Source organism: Cricetulus griseus, assembly GCF_003668045.3.
Source record: "Cricetulus griseus strain 17A/GY chromosome 1 unlocalized genomic scaffold, alternate assembly CriGri-PICRH-1.0 chr1_0, whole genome shotgun sequence".
In the NCBI taxonomy this organism is placed as follows: domain Eukaryota; kingdom Metazoa; phylum Chordata; class Mammalia; order Rodentia; family Cricetidae; genus Cricetulus; species Cricetulus griseus.
In genome coordinates, this window is record NW_023276806.1 from 48,567,447 (window position 1) to 48,586,942 (window position 19,496).

At 45.6% G+C, this 19,496-nt stretch overlaps 2 protein-coding genes and 2 non-coding genes across 6 annotated transcripts in view; 3 read left to right on the forward strand and 1 right to left on the reverse strand.

The window, feature by feature from the left end:
- Positions 1 to 1,292: 1,292 nt before the first annotated feature.
- LOC113831009 lies at positions 1,293 to 1,699 on the forward strand. The gene has a single exon (XR_003481349.1).
- A 1,466-nt stretch (positions 1,700 to 3,165) lies between these two features.
- On the forward strand, positions 3,166 to 3,408 carry LOC113831010. The gene has a single exon (XR_003481350.1).
- Positions 3,409 to 7,913: 4,505 nt separating this feature from the next.
- CUNH1orf194 (chromosome unknown C1orf194 homolog) lies at positions 7,914 to 13,042 on the reverse strand. The gene is made up of 5 exons (XM_027395505.2): positions 12,864 to 13,042; positions 10,017 to 10,133; positions 9,129 to 9,244; positions 8,404 to 8,528; positions 7,914 to 8,062 (listed from the first exon to the last, which is right to left on the reverse strand). The coding sequence occupies exons 1-5, from the start codon at positions 12,942 to 12,944 to the stop codon at positions 7,992 to 7,994; spliced, it is 510 nt and encodes a 169-aa protein (XP_027251306.1). The 5' UTR covers positions 12,945 to 13,042; the 3' UTR covers positions 7,914 to 7,991.
- A 1,023-nt stretch (positions 13,043 to 14,065) lies between these two features.
- Elapor1 (endosome-lysosome associated apoptosis and autophagy regulator 1) overlaps positions 14,066 to 19,496 on the forward strand; it is a 72,219-nt gene continuing 66,788 nt past the window's right edge. For all 3 annotated transcript variants that reach the window (XM_027395504.2, XM_035451238.1, XM_035451237.1), the window contains exon 1: positions 14,066 to 14,218. In XM_027395504.2, coding sequence (XP_027251305.1) covers positions 14,066 to 14,218 — 153 coding nt within the window. The remainder of the gene's footprint in view (positions 14,219 to 19,496) is intronic.

The window sequence follows — 19,496 nt, forward strand, 5'->3', positions numbered from 1 at the left end:
GAAATAATTTTCTAGTAATGGCTAAAATTCTTTTTCTTTGCCACTTCCCCCACCCACACAGTTACTGAGAAAAGGACAGATGTGGCAGTGAAATATTGACATGCTCTCTCTGGTGAGAGGCATATCAACCTGATTGTTATTTTATTCCTGTAATTTGAAAATCATTTATTTTTATTTATTTGGGTATGACTATGTACCCTTGGCTTTTTTAGAAATTAGTACATAGACTAAACTGGCCTCAAACTTACAGATCCAGCCTGCTTCTGCTTCTCAAGTGCTGGGATTAAAGACGTGCAACACCATACCTGGCGAAAGAAAAACATCATGTATTTTAATGGAATGAATGTAAATAAAGGCTCAGCATCAAGTTTTGGGCAGCCAGGAATCTCTGTGAGGCTAGGGTATACATTCCTACATTTCCCCGTTTTACAGATACCCCGCTTCTTTAAGTATTCAAATATCCTGATTAAATGATTTACTGGGTTACAAGGTGGTTCAGTGGGTAAAAGTGCCTGCTACCAAATCTGTCAGGCTGAATTTTATTTCGGGATTCACGTGGTAGATGGAGAAAACCGACTCCTTACAAGTTGTCCTTTGACCTTTGTCATGCACCATGGTGTAAAATGACACACTGCTCCCATTCTGCCAATAAATGTGACAAATATTTATTGTCAGGGAGAAGGCACGCCTGGAAGAGTGTTCGTATGATGCTTTTACAATAATCTAGGGTTGCTAAGTCCACGATAAATAAAGTCATTCACATATAAGTCTGAGACTGGATCATTTCATCGCTAGAAATTGGATATTTTAAAAATTAGGACAAAGATCAAAGAAAAACTAGATATGGACATAAACATTTACATTTTATATGAACTGATATACTGTAAAGAAGCCAGCGGGGGGAGGGGGGTAGAGGAGGAAAGGAGGGAGAAGGGAACAGGGATCGTCATGTAATTCAATCTTGTTTGTAATTCAAATATATAAAAAATAAATATTAAAAAAAAAGAAGCCAGTCTTTCTGCCTGCTTGTCATCGCAGCTCCTGGAGGCTGAAGCAGAAGGATCTTGAGTCGGCCACCAGTTTGGGCTACTTAGACTTAAACAAAACACAACAAAATCCAATTCTGTTTATGGAAATAGGTCCTTCCGTTCTGAGACCTCCCAGCCATACGGAGGCAGAAGAGAGTACTCTGGGTAAACACGGTGTGCAGGAGCCGCCGGACCACTCTGTGGTTCCTCCCAGAATCCTTTGAGACAGGACGGAGAGTTTAAAAGGCGGTGCAACTTCCGCTTCCTCGCGAGTGGGAGCGCGGCCGGGGTTGAGGACAGAGCTGTTGAGTGTGGTGTGGCGTGCATGGTACGTGTGGGCTGACTGTGAGCGTGGGTGTGGGAGTGCGTGTGCGCGCGTGGGGCGAGCAAGGCGAGTGTGTGTGTCCGCCCCGCGCCCCTCCCCCGCCTACACCTTGATCTTATTTGATCGGGTCGTGACCCCCGCCCCGCCGGGCCGCCCCGAAATGAAAAGCAGCCCTCCTGCGAAGCCCCTCTGCGGGGCGCTGTGCAGCGAGGCCCATGGGCGGTGGCAGTGCCGCGGCTCCCCAGGTCTCGGTCCTGCGGGCCCGGTGCTCAGAAGTGATGAATTGATCAGATAGACGAGGCCGGGCCTGTCCCAGCCGCTGATTACCGAGGCGATTCTGATCTGAGCCCGACCCCAGGACCCGGCCGCGGCCGCCTAGCCCGAGCTCGCCCCCGTCTGCGGCCTCGTGTGCTGACGCGCAGACACCCAGGGTGAAAGCGCCCAGAGCAGGCGTCATGCTGCCACTTGGAGGTGGAGGCCTTCGTTCCCGCTGCCGTTTTCCTTGCCCCCTCTGTTTAGGCTGCGTTTGTGTGGGGCTTTTTTTCTTAAGGGGCTATGCACTGTTTAGCCTCTGCTGAGGAATGTGTCCGTAAGAGAACATAAACTTACACCTGCAGGTTTCAGGGACTTACTCCATATATAGTGAATTAAAATGGGGTGTGTAGGGTTCAAGGCTTAAAGGGTGAATGTTTTGTCTTAAGGCGTAGTCCCTTATCTTTTTTTTACCCCCTCAGGCAATGGACTTGGTTTGTAGCTGAGGAGGATCTTGAATTTTTGAACTGCCTACCTCCATCTCCTGGGCTCAGATTACAGCCACTTTACTAACACATTAGGCTAAAAGAAAAACAAAAAACAAACCTTTGGCATATGTATGTTCCTGAGAGTATGGATGCTTGGTTGTATGGGGCGTGCAGGTGCTTGAGGTTTGAGGTTGACTTCATCCCCATTTCATTTTCTGAGGCAAATCCTCTCCCTGAATGAGGAGCGTTGTCTTTGTTTTTTTTTTTTTTTTTTTTTCGAGACAGAGTTTCTCTGTCTCCCAGGTGTTGGGTTAGAGGTGTGCACCACCACCACCTGCCTTCAGCCTACTTACTTTTTCTTTTTTGCGGGGGGAGGTTCCGAGACAGGGTTTCTCTGTGGCTTTGGAGGCTGTCCTGGAACTAGCTCTTGTAGACCAGGCTGGTCTCCTACTCACAGAGATCCTTCTGCCTCTGCCTGGGACTAAAGGTGTGTGCCACCACCACCTCCTGGCCAGCCTACTTTATTACACACACACACACACACACACATTTTTCTTTTTTTTTCTTTTTTGGTTTTTCGAGACAGGTTTTCTCTGTGTAGCTTTGGAGCCTATCCTGGCACTCATTCTGGAGACCAGTGTGGCCTCGAACTCACAGAGATCCGACTGCCTCTGCCTCCCGAGTGCTGGGATTAAAGGCGTGCTCCACCAACGCCCAGCTGCCAGCCTACTTTCTTTTAGACTCCAGGACCACCAGCCCAGAGGTGGTCCCATCCACCAGGGTAAGCCCTCCCCATCAATCACTTAAGAAAAGGCCTCCCTAAGATTGACTTGAGTTTCCTTTCTCTCAGATGACCCTAACTTGTGTAAAGTTGAGACAAAACCAGCCAGCACCATTGAGGAGTATAGACCCATGAAAAAAGGATGGAATCCTGTTATACAACTTATCTGGAACTGGGAACATTAAATAAAATCTAAACAAGTTGCTTTCATACAGGTTGATAGTATAACAGTGATGACCAGTGGCCAGGGAGAATTGTGACAGATAGATAGGGGAAAAGATTGGACAGTTGCTATCCATCAGGGAAAATAAGTTCTGATGTTCTATTGCAAGGTGAGATGATTACAAAAAATGTATCCTATATGTAAAACACACTGTGAGCGTGGGTGTGGGAGTGCGTGTGCACGCGTGGGGCGAGCAAGGCGAGTGTGTGTGTCTGCCCCGCGCCCCTCCCCCGCCTACACCTTGATCTTATTTGATCGGGTCGTGACCCCCGCCCCGCCGGGCCGCCCGAAATTTGTGACAGGTACCCTTACCATAATCTAGACATTACACAATGTGCAAATGTATTGCTAACTCCCAAATAGGTACAATGCATATGTAAATTTAAAAAAAATTAATTTAGGACTAGGGCAGTGCTTCAATAGATAAAGTATTTGCCACAAGAGTGCAGATCAGAGTCTAGAACCTGATCATCAAAATTCACGTAAAAGTGGGTGGGTGCAGCTCTGTGCCTGGTGGTGGTGCACACTTTAATCTTGGCACTTGATAGGCAGAGGCAGGTGGATCTCTGTGAGTTCGAGGCCAGCCTGGTCTCCAGAGGGAGTGCCATGATAGGCTCCAAAGCTACATAGAGAAACCCTGTCTCGAAAAACCAAAAAAAAAAAAGAGCAAGCTATGAGAAGCGAGCCGATAAGTAGCACCCCTCATGGCCTCTATCAGTTCCTGCTTTCAGGTTTCTGCCCTGTTTGAGTTCCACTTCTAGTTTCTTTCAGTGATGGACTACCATGTGGAAGTGTAAGCCAAAAAACCCTTTCCTGCCCAACTTGGCTTTGGCCATGTCATTTTATCAAACCAACAGAAATCCCAAGACAGTTGTGTACATTTATAGCACATTTTCATCATGCTTGAAACATTCTACCAGTGAGTTTTTTTTTTTTTTTTTTTTTTTTTTTTTTTTTTGTGTGTGTGTGTGTGTTTGCATGTGTGCACAAGTGGGAATGTGAAGGCCAAAGGATACCTGTGGAAGTCATTTCTCCCCACCATGTGGGCTCCAGGGGTCAAACTGAGGCTGCCAGGTTTGGCAGCAAGTGCTTTCATCCACTGAACCATCTCAGCCCATATATGATGTTTTCTTTTATTCATTTATTCACTGATGAGCAATTAATTCCATTTCTTAACTATTGTGAATAATGCTGCAGTAAACTTGGATTTATGGAAGTGCATATATCTTCAAAATACTGATTCATTTTCATTGATGCATAACAAATAATACACTTGCTGGGTGGCTCCTGTGGTTTGGCTTGGTTTTGAGACAAGATCTCAATGCTGTAGGACTGTAACAGTCCTGTCTGGGCATCCCAAGCATGCCACCAGTCCTGGCTGGTAGCTGTACACTTTTTTTATGTTTTGAAACAGATTATTAATAGCCTTGGCTGGCCCGGAACTCAGTGTGTAGACCAGCCTGGCCTTGAACTCGAGATGAGTTGCCTCTGCCTCCCAAGTGATGGGATTAGAGGTGTGTATCACCAAATGATCCGATTGCAAGCACACAGATTCACACACCCCTAGTTTTTACTGAGTGCTGGAAATCAAACCCAGGGTGGATTTGTCCACCAAATGCATGGTGGACAAAGCACTCTTACCAGCTGAGCTCCAGACCTTGTACAAGTACTTTTGAATATGGTTGTCTTAATCCCATCCTAACTAAAGTGAGATGGTATCTGATGGTGGATTTGATTTGCACTTCTGTGATGGTGATATCAATCTTTCATATACCCATTGACCAATTGCATGCTGTCCTAGTTTGCTTTCTGTTTGTTGCTTTGATAAACTCCATGAACAAAAACAACTTGGGAAGGTGAGGGTTTATCTTACACTTCCAAATCACAGTATATCCTTGAGGGAAGTCACAGCAAGAGCTCAAGCAGAAACCTGAAGGTCGGGACTGAAGCAGTGACCATGAAGCATTTGAGAGGCAGAGTTAGGTAGATCTCTGTGAGTTCAAGGCCAGTCCGGTCTACACAGAAAGTCCCAGGACAGAGAAAACTGTCTGTCTCCCTGCCACTCTTAAAAATAATAAAATAAAATGCCTTACAGACTTGTCTACAGGTCAATCTGATGGAGGCATTTTCTCAGTTGAGGTCCCTCTTTCTAGTTTGTGTCACACTGACAAAAAATTAAGGAACACATAGGAGTTTTGCTTAATTTTTAGATGGGTCTCATTCTGTAGTAGAACTCACAGAAATCTGCTTACCTCTGTCACCCGGGCACTGAGGTTAAAGTTGTGCACCACTACACTGGCTCCAATGTGCTTTCTTAGCTGACAATCAATTGACTGGATGTGGAGGCTTTGTTGCTAGGCTTTTTTACCCTGCCCATTGGTCTAGGTATCTCTGTGCCAATACATGCAGTTTCTGTTCCCACCTTGATAGTGTATTCTTCACTTGCTCTTAGCCAAAAGGCCGAGAAGCGATGATAGTGTATTCTTAATGGAGGTACCATAAGCTTAAGATTTGGCTGTTGAAGATGTGAGTTCATGTGTGCAGGTGCATGTGTGGGTTCGTGCATGTGTGGGCGCCTGTGCACACCTGTATGAGGGCCAGAGGCACTGTCTTTTTTTCTTTCTTTTTTTTAAAGATGGGTTCTCTTCATAACTCTGGCTGTCTTGGAATTCACTCTGTGGACCGGGCCCCGAACACAGAGATCCACCTGCCTCTTCCTTCCAAATCCTGGAATTAAAGGCATGAGCCACCCTGTCTGGCTTCTTTGGTTTAAAATTTATTTTTTATATATATGTTTTGCCTGCATGTTATGTCTGTGTATTGCATGTACGAATGGTGTTCACAGAGTCCAGGAGAGGGTGGCAGATACCCTAGAACTGGAGTTACAACTGCTGTGTGGGTGCTGGGAATCAAATCCTGGTCCTCTCTGAAAGAGCAGCCACTGCTCTTAACCACTGAACCATCTCTCCAGTTTCCCCTCCCCAGCTTTATGAATTCGAGTTGTGGGGATTCGGGTCCTTGTAAGGCAGTTGGCTCCTGAGACATCTCATTTTTTTGTTTGTTTGTTTTGTTTTTTGTTTTTCGAGATAGGGTTTCTCTGTGTAGCTTTGGAGCCTATCCTGGCACTCACTCTGGAGACCAGGCTGGCCTCGAACTCACAGAGATCCACCTGCCTCTGCCTCCCGAGTGCTGGGATTAAAGGCATGCGCCACCAACGCCTGGCGGGAGACATCTCATCTTTACTTGAAGTTTTTTGTAGTTCCATATGAATCATAGCATTGCCTTTCCTTTCTTGAAGAAAGGAAAACATTTTTGAGACAGTGTGTATATAACCCAGCTGGCCTTGGACTAGCAATTCCTCTGTCCCTACCTGCCTAGTGCTGAGATTGATTATAGGTGCAAACCCCGGCACATAGCATATAGTGCAATATTCAAAAGGTCCCAGCCATTTTGATGTGTGATCCTAACTGATCTTATAAATAAAAATCCAGAGTCAGATATCAAGGGTAAAAGCTGAAATCAGAGCAGCAAAGGGGCAGCCACCGTTGCTTCCTACCTCTCCAAATACTCAGCCTGAAAGGGCCCAGATCCTGTCTACACCCATCCTTATCATTTCCTGTGTACAACCCTTGTTGTCACTTCCTGTCTCCTCTCTGAATAGACCTTCAGACCTCTGTGGTTAACTAGTGTCCAGCTCTACCCTCTGATCTCCAGACAAGCTTTATTTGTCAGAACACAAAATACCACAACACCATTTTCCCTCATTCTTTTTTGTGACAACAGGTTCTTGCGATGACTGTGTGTGTGTGTGTGTGTAGATTCACATCCTTCTGTGTGTGCACCTGTGAGACCAGAGGTTGAAGTTGGGTGTCTTCCCACCCCCCCTTACTGTTTGTTTATTTGAGACAGGGTCTCTGATATAACCAGGAACTCAGCTGATTCAGCCAGACTAGCTGGCCAGCAAGCCCTTAGGACCTGCCACCACCACCACCACCACCACCACCATAGTCCCCACAGCACTGCAGTTACAGGCGCGTGCTGGGGATCCAAACCTCAAGTCCTCACACTTGCACAGCCAAGACTTTATCTACTGAGCCATTTCCCCAGCCCCGTGACTTGTAAGATCAGAAACCATGTTAATGCATCAAAATTTTAGGGACCTTGAAATCCAAACACTAAATTTTTGAACAATGCTTATGAGATTTGGTGCTCTATGCCCCAAGCTAAATTAACATAGAAAAGAGAGTTGACTTCCAGGCAGAAGAGAGTCAGAGTCTGGAGGATGGCAAGGAGTGGAACCAGGAAAAAGCAGACTCAAGAAGTCTGAAGTTTGTTAATGTGTCTTTAGCAGTTAGCTACATGGTGCATTTAGTATCATAGTGGTAACATGCCCATTATGAAAACTATGTTTATTTCCTGTTCCCTTGGATGTGGCTCTGTGTAGCTGTGGCTTTACAAACTTGTGTAAATATTTGTGTCCCTTCCAAACCAGTGTCGTTCTGTCCTAAATCCTTCTAGCAAAATGACTTTCCAAGTTGCAACAGGATTCTAGAGTTGGGGCTTTGTTTTGTTTTTGTTTTTTTTTTTTTGTTTGTTTGTTTTGTTTTTTGAGACAGGGTTTCTCTGTAGCTTTGGAGGCTGTCCTGGAACTAGCTCTTGTAGACCAGGCTGGTCTCAAACTCACAGAGATCCAACTGCCTCTGCCTCTCCAGTCCTGGGACAAAGGCGTGTGCCACCAACGCCCGGCTCTAGAATCGGGGCTTTTTCTTCATTTTAAGAGTGATCAAAAGTGCCATGGACAGCAGATACTTCAGGCTTTGTCTTGAACAAACCTATTTAATGAAGAAGGACGACTGGATGTTCCACCAAGGTGAAATTAGCCATGTTGTCACCACTAGGTGGAGAAGAAGCCACCATCATTTTTTCGGGAGTAACCTCCATTGGTGGCTGCAGTGTGAGGAGACACTGTGGAGAAAAGAGAATGGGATGAGCTGGAAGTTCAGACCCTTTGCACCATCCCTTCTTTTAATCCCTCTATCAATGCGTTTATTGATATCGTGAAAAATTCTTGTAAAGATGTAAACTGGCATATGATGGACTAATGGAAGTTAGCTAAGGTCTTCATTCTCAAATTCATGTGTCACCTAGACCTAATCTACAAAACTGAATTCCCTAGCTCTATTGTCAGCATGTCCCTTAGTATTAATTTAGTAGGTGACAACTTAATCATTAATTCCCATCCTCTGTAGTCTCTGAGCTTCCTGCCAGCCAGGAACTGCAGTACCACCCCATCTCCTAACCCTCACCTATGGATCCCTGGATGCTGTAGATGGATTCTTTCTTAGGGTTGATCCAGTATCTGATGTTAGCCTGGGAAGTGACGGGGGCCGGAGGACAGTGTAAATATTCTCCAGGAAACTGGATCTTGCTTCTAGAAAATGGTGGGAAGAGAATAGAGGACAGTGGTGTCAACCAGAAAGAAAACCATGAGAGGGAAAGATAATTTCATAAGATTTCAAGTCCAAGGTCCTAGTTACCTTCTAGAATTATCAAAGCATTTGTATTTCCTGATGAATTTAACTGGATATATGAACTATCTAGATGAGGATTTCTGCTCATTTTAGAAAATGAAATACAGAAATGAGGCCTAAGGATATAGGTTGGTGGTACAGCACTTGCCTAGCATGCATGATATCCTAGGTTTGATCCCCAGCACAATGAAGACAAAGACAAAAACAAGCTACTCCACAGATTAAAAACAAACAAACGACTCTGCCAGGTGGTGGTGGTACATGCCTTTAATTCCAGCACTTGAGAGGCAGAGGCAGGCGGATCTCTGAGTTCAAGGCCAGTCTGGTCTACAGAGTGAGTTCCAGGACAGCCAAGACTACACAAAGAAACTCTGTCTCAAAAAAAACAAAACAAACAAATAAACCAACTATGCACTTGTTCATATTGCCACGTGTCATTTTATCTTGTGTAATTCATGGTAGCATCCTTAGGCTAGAGAGGCTCTGCTTCCAACACTTACCCTTGGATATCCTGAATGGTCTCCTGGTGTAACAGTATCTCAGTTTTGTTCTTGAAGGCCTCTGTGTGGTGGTCATACAAGGCTGTTAAGCGGAAATCCAGGTCATCCTTTGGTATCTACAAAGGAATCAGTCCTCCCACGGTTAAACTTGGCCCTAGTCAGATTGCATCTAGATATTGTATTCAGATTGTATCCAGAAGAGCAGAAACCCACCAGCACCTAACATTGCATTGTGCATGATGATGGCTTCATAACAGGAATGACCTCCTATAGTTAGGCTAAGAGTGTTAAACTCACTGGTGACATGGAGAAATGGTCTTTGGGTATGACTAACCTTATCTCATTTATTGTTAAATTCAGCCTTTGGGTTTTTTTTTGTTTTGTTTTCATTTTTCAAAACAGGGTTTCTCTATGTAGCCCTGGCTATTCTGGTCTGTAGCCCAGGCTGGTCTCTAACTCAGAGAGATCTGCCTTGCCTCTGCCTCCCAAGTGCTGGGATTAAAGATGTGTATATGCAATACTACTGCCTGGCTCAGCCTCTGATTTACTACAGCGTTTGACAAGAAATTTGATAAGAATGATTTGGAGCAAGCCTTGTGACTTGATAGGTTGGTTTTGGATTTGGTAAGGTCTTGAGTTGGGAGCAAAGGAAAGATGCCGAGGCCCTTCAGACTACCTCAGGAAAGGATATTAACGCCTGGTGTGCTGGCATACGCCCATGATGTCCACACTCAGGAGGCTGAGGCAGGAGGATTGAGAGTTCTAGGCCTATGTTTGAGGTCAGCTTTGACTATGTAGCAATTCTATCTAAAACAAATTAATTCATTAATTTAAATAAAATATTTATTGAGCCCTAAGTGGAAAAAATAGAATTTCAATGTGAAGTACCTTATGATCAAAAAAGTAGGCATCTCGTCTCATGGAGTTAACTGTGGGAGTTGAGCTGAGCCTATTCCAGGGTTCCTGCTGCTGAGCAAGGTGAGTTGGGGTTTTATGCTGCAGGTTCTGCAAAAGGGAAACAACATGTAGGACTTGGTTACAGGAAGCCCTGCTGATACAGCATGGGTCACGTTCATCACCGTGCTCCATCTGAGGCCCTGCTGATGCAGCATGGGTCACGTTCATCACCGTGCTCCATCTGAGGCCCTGCTGATGCAGCATGGGTCACGTTCATCACCGTGCTCCCTCTGAGGCCCTGCTGATGCAGCATGGGTCACGTTCATCACCTTGCTCCATCTGAGGCCCTGCTGATGCAGCATGGGTCACGTTCATCACCTTGCTCCATCTGAGGCCCTGCTGATGCAGCATGGGTCACGTTCATCACCGTGCTCCTTCTGAGGCCCTGCTGATGCAGCATGGGTCACGTTCATCACCTTGCTCCTTCTGAGGCCCTGCTGATGCAGCATGGGTCACGTTCATCACCGTGCTCCTTCTGAGGCCCTGCTGATGCAGCATGGGTCACGTTCATCACCGTGCTCCATCTGAGGCCCTGCTGATGCAGCATGGGTCACGTTCATCACCGTGCTCCATCTGAGGCCCTGCTGATGCAGCATGGGTCACGTTCATCACCGTGCTCCCTCTGAGGCCCTGCTGATGCAGCATGGGTCACGTTCATCACCTTGCTCCATCTGAGGCCCTGCTGATGCAGCATGGGTCACGTTCATCACCTTGCTCCATCTGAGGCCCTGCTGATGCAGCATGGGTCACGTTCATCACCTTGCTCCTTCTGAGGCCCTGCTGATGCAGCATGGGTCACGTTCATCACCGTGCTCCTTCTGAGGCCCTGCTGATGCAGCATGGGTCATGTTCATCACCTTGCTCCATCCCATTTTACTTGAATCTCAGGACAGCTACAAAGAGATGAGCGATCACAGGGGCAAGACTCCCTAAGCCTTCTGAGTGAGAAATGATTGAAATGGGCCAGGAAAATAGAAGAAACTGATGGATCAAGATGCTGGGAGTGGGCTCAGCAAACAGATCCGAAAGACGGTATGTTCATACTTAGAAGTCCAAGTTTGGAGAAAAGATGAAAGTTCTAATTAACAGAAAACTGGAAGTGTATGGCTTGCTGGAGAGCTGGAAATAGACAAGATAAATCAAGTGGTCCACATACTAGTAGTTGAATTCTGTGGAAAAAGCCTGACCAAAAGGATCTACTAGGACAATATTTTTACCGAGGCAGGGAGGGTCCCATAGAGGCAATGGGAGACAAAGTCAGAAAGGGTTGTGTCTAGGTTAAAAATAAAGATTATCCAAGAAAGGATAAGTCGCCCAGCAGTGGTTGCACATGCCTTTAATCCAGCACTCGGGAGGAAGAGGTAGGTGGATTTCTGTGAGTTTGAGGTCAGCCTGGTTTACAAAGCTGGTTCCAGGACAGGCTCCAAAGCTACAGAGAAACCCTGTCTCGAACAACCAAAAAAAAAAAAAAAAAAAAAAAAGAAAAAAGAAAAAAGAAAAAAAAAGTCATGGAAAGGAATGTCAGAAAGGGCTCAATGGACACTGGGTTCTATAAACACTACAGACATAAGAGAAAAACACAAGGTTGGTTTTCCTTGTATTTGAAATTGGCCATTTTCACCACTGTATCCTCAGTACCAAGCATGTTGACTTTACATTCACATAAAAACTAAGCTCTGATCAAACCAATGACTGACTCGAGTAAGCACTAGCATCTAGCCTCTTCTCCCTTCATGTAGCAAAGTACTGTGTGACTCAACTCAGTTAAATCTTAGTTGGACAGTAGGATCAGGCAAATAAGTAAACACAGTTCAAACACAGGCTCAGCTACCCCTGCCGTGGCCCTCAGCAGCTGTGCCACTTTTTTCAAGGGCCATACAAGGCTTGCCATCTCCTTTATTGGCACAACCAGATTGCGTTCCACTAAGGTAGCAGAGGCAGGTGGATCTTTATGAGTTCGAGGCCAGCCTGGTCTACAGTATGAGTTCCAGGACAGCCAGGGCTACACAGAGAAACCTTGAAAAAATAAAAAACAAAAAAAATAAAAGAAAACCAACTGTCAATTACTAGGGCCAGCCTTCAGACCTATCTTTGTTCACAGGGAGAAGTCCTTCACTCAGAAGGACGCTTCTCTGATCCAGCCCTTCCCTGTTCTTTGGATCTGTACCATTCCCCAAACCCTCATCTGGCCCCATTATCTCAACTATCCTTTTCTCAAGGTATGTCTGCCACTGTCACCTTTTCCACAGAACCATGCTTCTTCAAGGGTCAGCAATTACTGTCTCCCCTTCTTCACCCTTCATGTCTCCAACTCTTTGTAGTCTGGCCTTTCTTCCAGTGCCCACTGAAACTGTCCTGGCTGTGGAGCCATGATCTCTGTGGCTACTAGAAGGATCTTTCCCAACCCTGACCTTCTTTGATTCTACAAATACTTTTCCATCTTATGAGGCCAACTCCTGGTTTAACTTTGGTCTCTGTCTATTATACCTTCCTTCTCAGCTTAGCCTTCTGCTTCTGGGAGTGTTCCTTCTTGTTTTATTCTTATATTTACAGGAAAGGCTGCTTTTCTACCACAATTTCAAACAGCAAGCCAAACCTGTAGCTCCCAAACATACATAAAATACATACATACACTTCTGAAACGTTAGCGGACCCGAATAGCAGGCCAAGGAGACAGACAGAAAGCAGATTTCTCTGGTACTCGGTGGTCTCACCAGAGTTAGGTTATTAGGAGTCTGCTGGAGACCCCACTGGGAATTTGCTGAGGAAACTCAGTACCTTAGAAGCCCGCAGATTCCCCAAGTGTATGTCTTCTTCACTTAACGCAGGGTGAGGGTAAGATTCCGGAGTGTGAGGCATGCTTAAAGGCCCAAAGGCGCAGGCTTATTCTCAAGAGATTAGCGCAGTCGCAGCACGACCTGGCTTCTAGAGGATCCCAGGTCCCAATTGTTTGGAACGCCCAGTTTTTGGTTGCCAGGCAACTACCCCTGCGTTTATGACAGAGATGAATTCCCTTCGAGAGATGCGCCACCTGGCGGTTCAACTCAGAAGGCTCCTTGGGAGGAGGCTGTTGTGAATACCGAGGAAAGGAGACCTAGATAGGCACTCTGGAGCCTCAGCTGGAAAACGCTGGCCTCCCATAGCACGGGAGTTCTGTAAAAGACGAAAGAAGTCCGTAGGGTGATCCACAGGTTTCCTTTTCCCCCTCACCTATTTCCCCATTTTCAAAACAATGAGAGTACGAGAATGTAAAAACAAAAAAACAAAAAACAAAAACAAAAAACCCCCGAAGATCTCACGTGTACTGATTGAAAAACTGTCGATTAGGTCACTCCCCTTGTTGTTTAACTATGCGGACGCCAGGGTTACTCATCAGCCCGGCTGTAAAAACATGGATGGATTTAGCCGGTGGAAGGATGGAAGTAGCTTTTGCAGTTAGTGCTGGGGCCACTCTAGGAGACGATCCCTGGAAGGTAGCGATAACGTCTGTCTTCCCTTTATCATTTCACATGCCACGTTTACAAAATAAGATGCTTAGAAATAACCCCTGGCTGAGAAGAGCAATAGGGGTGAAATGTACTGCTGCGGATGATTTGGAGGGTTCTTCTACCGAGTGCTTTACGTAAGCCTGTTGGGTTAGGTGCAAACCCTGGCGCGCGCACTCCTACGCCGCGCGCCAGCGGTGGCGGCTACCATGGAGACCAGCAGGTGAGCGGCAGAGGCGCGCGTGGTCCCTGCCCCACCCGCGCTGAGCGAAGAGGATGCGGTTGTCAAGGCGACGTGGATAGGAGGAGGAGAGGACCGAGGGAGGAGGAAGGATGGGCGGCCTTGGCGTAGCCGCAGGGAGGTGACTGAAGCGAGTCCAGCCCCTTGCATCCTCCCCCTGTGTACCTCCCTCCTCTTTTTTTTTCCTCCTTCTGCCAGCATAAGCAGCCACCGCAGCACCTGAGCCGCTACTGCCGCTGGCTCAGGACAGCGCTATGGTTGAGCCTGGTCTCAACCCTCATCCCTCCGCCAGAGGCGGAGGAAGATCTGAAAGGCTCACATCCTCGCTTATGTGGCTGTTGCTTTGGGCTGGGACCACCTTCCAGGTGACCCTGGGAACCGGACCCGAGCTTCACGCCTGCAAAGAGGTACTGTCCACTCTACTCCCTTGACCTGATCTCACTTTGGTTAAAAAAAAAAAAAAAGAAAGAAAAAAAAAAAGAAGAAAAAAAAGCTTAGAGCCCGAAGAAGACCGTGGGGATCAAGGCTTAGTTACAGGGGCCACAGAGTTCAAATTTCTCTAGGAATGAGGAGTAGGGATTGTGGGGTGGGGTGGGGGAGCAGGTTGGCGTTGTTATGGGGGAGTCCAGCCCGTTGGAGGACTCCTGAAATAGATCACCCTCACAAGCTCTCGGCTATGGCTCAGCGGGTAAGGTCCGAAGGAATGACTGTCCCCAGAAAGAAAGAGAAAGAAGACAGGAGTTGCTTTCCATATGGGGTGAAATTTCCTTAAAAGTGATCGAAAGCACTGAGGCCAAACAGATAAAAGTGGGGGAAAGGTAGTAGATTGGAGTCAGGAGCCTTGGGATTTGAGGGTGGGAAGCTAGCTCGGTAGCATGCCCCCCCCCCCCGGTGTTAACACCCAGTTGCCCTCCGGCTGCTAACAGTGGTTCTTGCTGGAACGAACACCTTGCCTGTTCCCTTGCGCGTTTTGTTCAGTGTTCAGCATGTCCCGCCTTTCCTTGATTTTGAGTTCTTGAACGTGTTTTCTCCCACCCTCTCTTCTGAACTTCTGCTGACATATGCCATACGTCTTTTTCAAGGTGTCTCTAAAACGTTAGCACATAATTCAGACAGTAGATAGTGAATGTCTTCTAATAAAAAATGGTTTTTGAAAAATTTTGGGGGGCATATGACATTATGAATAGCAAAATTAGTTTCTGTATTTGTAAAATAATATATGCTTTGTGCTCCAAGTGACTTAAAAACCATATGGTAGAGGCAACAATAAAATATTTACAAGAACTATACTGGGCAAAGTAGAATAAAATTTATCTATGCAAAATGTGAGAGATTTGAAAACATGTCAAAAGAAGTAATGCTAAATGGCAAACCCAGTTAATGTTTTGAGGGGTTAAAGTAGTCCTTTTAAGTCACCAATGTTAGTTAACAGTGCTGGTTCAGTCCCATGAGAAGTATTATTATGTAGAGGTCCTAAGCACTAGCCTGTCTACAACATAACAAATCATAAAAGAAGCAAGGGAAATTTCTACACGAATAAAGTTTGACTTAAAGGATCCACTAATATTTAAAGTGACCTGTTGGGGATGGAGAGATGGCTCAATGGTTAAGAGAACTTGCTGCTTTTGTAGAGAATTTGGATTCAGTTCTCAACACCCACATGCCCATCTGTATTTCCAGTTCCAGGAGATCCGATGCCCTCTTTTGGTCTCTGAGGGCACTGCACGCATGTGGTACACATACGTGCATTCAGGAAAGCACTCATGCACATAGAAAATATTTTTTAATGAAGTGTCCCCATGGCTGGGTTGTATATACAGGTATTATTTTAACCTCTCAACACCTTAGGTAGGGTTGACAATTAGCTTTCCTCTTACAGTGCTTTAGACTTTTGGTATGTTTTCAAATCTCTCATTTTGCATAGTTTGTAGAGTGCTTGCCTAGCATGCATGAAGCCCTAGGTTTGATTCCCCAATACTGAATAAACAAGGCATAGAATTATGTGTCTGTATTCTCAGCACTTGAGAGGTAGGATCAGAAATTCAAGTGCATCCTCAGCTACATAGTGAGAGACAGGCTCCACCGTTCCACAGAGCCATTCTCTGACCTTCATTCGGAATGTGCATACTCATATTTATTTATTTTTTTTTTTGGTTTTTTGAGACAGGATTTCTCTGTGTAGCTTTGGGGGCTGTCCTGGCACTCGCTCTGTAGACCAGGCTGGCCTCGAACTCAGAGATCCGCCTGCCTCTGCCTCCCGAGTGCTGGGATTTAAAGGCGTATGCCACCAATGCCTGGCGTGCATACTCATATTAATATACATACCATAAATACACATATATTTGGAAAAACAGCAAAAACTAGAAAATGACCCCAGTCAGTGGGCTTTCTAGAACTTTTACCAGTCCTAATTGTACCCTGGCCCTGGCCATATACATTTTTAACAAGCCACTTCATCATGATATGTTTTAAAGATGACCAAAGAATGTGATGATCTTCCCAGTGACACTGGTTCACTGGCCTTGGTGGCCTGTGGTTGAATTCCCTTGCTTAAGAATTAAACACCTTCATTTCCTTTGCGGAGGATAAGAAGTCTACCATTCAACTACTGATTGTCCTTAGATCTTTGTCCACTATGGACCATATGAGGCACTGAAGGCCTTGAACACTTACTCTGTTTTGGTTGAGAGGGAGGAAAGAATATTAGCTTATGAGCTCTACTTTGTATGCAAATTTTGTCCTTAGACCTGTTTGAACAACCAATATTTGCTTAAGGTTGAGTGAACTGAGGGCAGGGGAAAGGTGCTCAGCACTCCACAGCTTTAGGAGTTGTAGAATGGACAGAGAAGACTGTCTTGAAGACTGAAAGAAAAAAAAATACACCTCTAGTACAAAATGGAATTACTACACCCCTCTTCTTAGCTTAGATTCTTTAATTAGAACCACACCTCTTGCCAGGTTGAAATGGCTTTGGAGGCTTCTCATTGGCCATGGGCATCAGCAAGCCCTGTCTACACTATTCTTGAGCAAACAGCCTCTAAACACCCTTGATTCCAAAATAACGAGGAAAAGAATGAGTCCATTATTGTGGAGTTCTTCACTGGGCAATATGAACTGATCCAACTAGTTTGGGGGTTCCCAACCCTTAAAGGTGAGAATCTAGTTCAAGGGTGACTCACTATTCTTAGCTCTTGATTTTCGTATGGATTTCTTAAGAGCCTATGTAGATTATTAATACCAAGGCCTCTTATCAAGCCAAGCCTGATCCTAGAGACAGTAATGTTGTCATAGGTTATCTATAAAAGCCGAGGCCTTCCTCCATTGAAGCAGGAAGAAGGGAGACTTGGCTTGAGGTTTTATTGAGGTGGCAGAGAACTGGGAGTGGAAACTGCTGGACATGTGCCAGGGTTTGGCACTCCTGTCACAGTTTTACAACAATCAGGGTCACCAGTGGAACTAAACATCCTGGATGATGTTTGTCTACATGAATCACTTCTTTAGCCCTGCACTGGCCCAGGCTAAGTGCTGACTAGGAGCCAAACATTTTTTTTTTCATAGTGCAACAAATCTAAATCAAGGAGAGGAGCAGAAAACTGCCTTTGACACGGCCTGCCTAGCCCTGAGGCTGCTGTGCTAATTGCCCCCAGAGGGACTTCGCAGTCCATACTGAAAGGCCCAGGGGATCCTAGGAATCTTGGCAGACATGGATTGAAATAAAATTTGTTGAGTGAGTGAAGACTGTGCCGTTTAGTAAGGAATCAAGATCATTAACTTCTGACAGCCTCAGCTTCCTGTCCTATTAAATGGAGGGGGGTCATATCCATCTCACAGGGCTGTTGTGAGGACCGAATCGAATTAGACAGCACATGTCAAATACCTAGTACACACTCCCAGGATACCAAAGGCCCTTAAGAAACACTGGGAGGCAAGCAAGTCATGTACACAAATAGTAACATATAAACATTGACCTAAGGTTAATGTATAGTCAGCAGGAGTGGTGAGACAGAGGCGAGTAGAAAAGAAAGGAAAAACAAAAACAAAACAAAACCTCACCAGAATCATTGTTACTTGGCCGGCTTCTAGAGTAATCAGTTGTACTTACTGGGCATATATGGAGGCAGGGTGCTTTCTAGATAGAGAGAGGAACCCAAGGAAAGTTCAAGAGATGGAAAAAAACAGAGTCTGGGAATTACAAGTATACCGACTGGCTGAAACATGAAGTGATGTGAGGATAGTAGGAGATTTGGTCAGAATGTTAGAAACCAAATAGAGAATCCATGAAGAATCTCTGGCCAGGATAAGTGCCTGCTCAGGGTGTATAAGATAGATATGGTCAGCCCAGTGTTGGTGGTGCATGCCTTTAATCCCAGCACTTGGGAGGCAGAGGCAGGCGGATCTCTGTGAGTTTGAGGCCAGCCTGGTTTACAGAGTGAGTTTCAGGACAGCCTCCAAAGCCACAGAGAAACCCTGTCTCGAAACAAACAAACAAACAAACAAACAAACAAACAAATAAAAAGATGGATATGGTTGAGGGTTAGGGCTTTCAGTTGCTAGAGTGTTTGCCTGGCTTTCAAACCCCAACATTATATAAACCAGGCATAGTGGCTCGTACACTGCTGTAATTCATTTTTTTTTAAAGATGTGTGCTCTTATGTGTGGGTTTCCATAGAGCCTAGGTGTGTCAGATCCCCCTGGAGCTGAAGTTACAGGGCATTCTTGTGAGCTGAATTTGAGTCCTCTGCAAGAGCAGCATGTGCCCTTGCTTGATAAGCCATCTCTCCAGTGCCACCCCCCTCCTGTCAGTCTTAACACTTCTGTCCATAGAGAGGGGAGGAATTCAGGGTTATCCTGGGCTACACAAAAAATTCAAGACCTGGGCTATGTGAGACCTTGCTTAGAAAATAAAAGGAAGGAGAGAGGGGAGGGAGGGGGAGGAGGGATAGAAGGAGAAGGAAGGAGGAGGAGGAGGAGAAGAAAAAGAAAAGAAGGAAGAAGAAGGAGAAGAAGAAGAAGAAGAAGAAGAAGAAGAAGAAGAAGAAGAAGAAGAAGAAGAAGAAGAAGAAGAAGAAGAAGAAAAGAAAAGAAAAGAAAAGGAAAGGAAAGGATGGTTGAGTTGGACAAAAGCTCAGCACAAGAGACAAAGTGAAGAAGCCAGTTCAGGTTTTACCTGAGTTTTCAAAGGGACTGTGTCTGTTAGAGTCAGTGTGATAAATACAAAGAAAGGCCTAAAGAGGACAGACAGGCCGAAGGGAGAAGCTGGAGGATGTAGATGATCAAAGGTGTAGGCTACTGTTGAGGGGCAAGTTCATTTTTTTGGTCAGGATTTTAGAGTAAGGGAATGATAGTGGTTGCTAGCCTAACACAGAAAGAAGGCACAGCTTTGGTGAACAGGGTGATTTGTCCTTTTTCTCAGTGCCAGTTTCTTTATCAGCCTCTATAGGGTTGAGGCGTCTGGAGTTCTTACCACACTACTTACCAGTTCGAATAATCAAAGCTTCTGGGCTTTTATCTCTTTTCCTGGAGGCTAGAACTTGGCAGGGCCATGGGCAGATCTAGAGAGCATCCAGTACCTTGGAGCTTTCAGGAAGTATTCAACAACAGTGGAAATGACTGAAAATGAGTCCTGTGGCGGTGGCACACACCTTTAATCTCTGCACACTGGGGAGGCAGAAGCAGGGGCAGGTG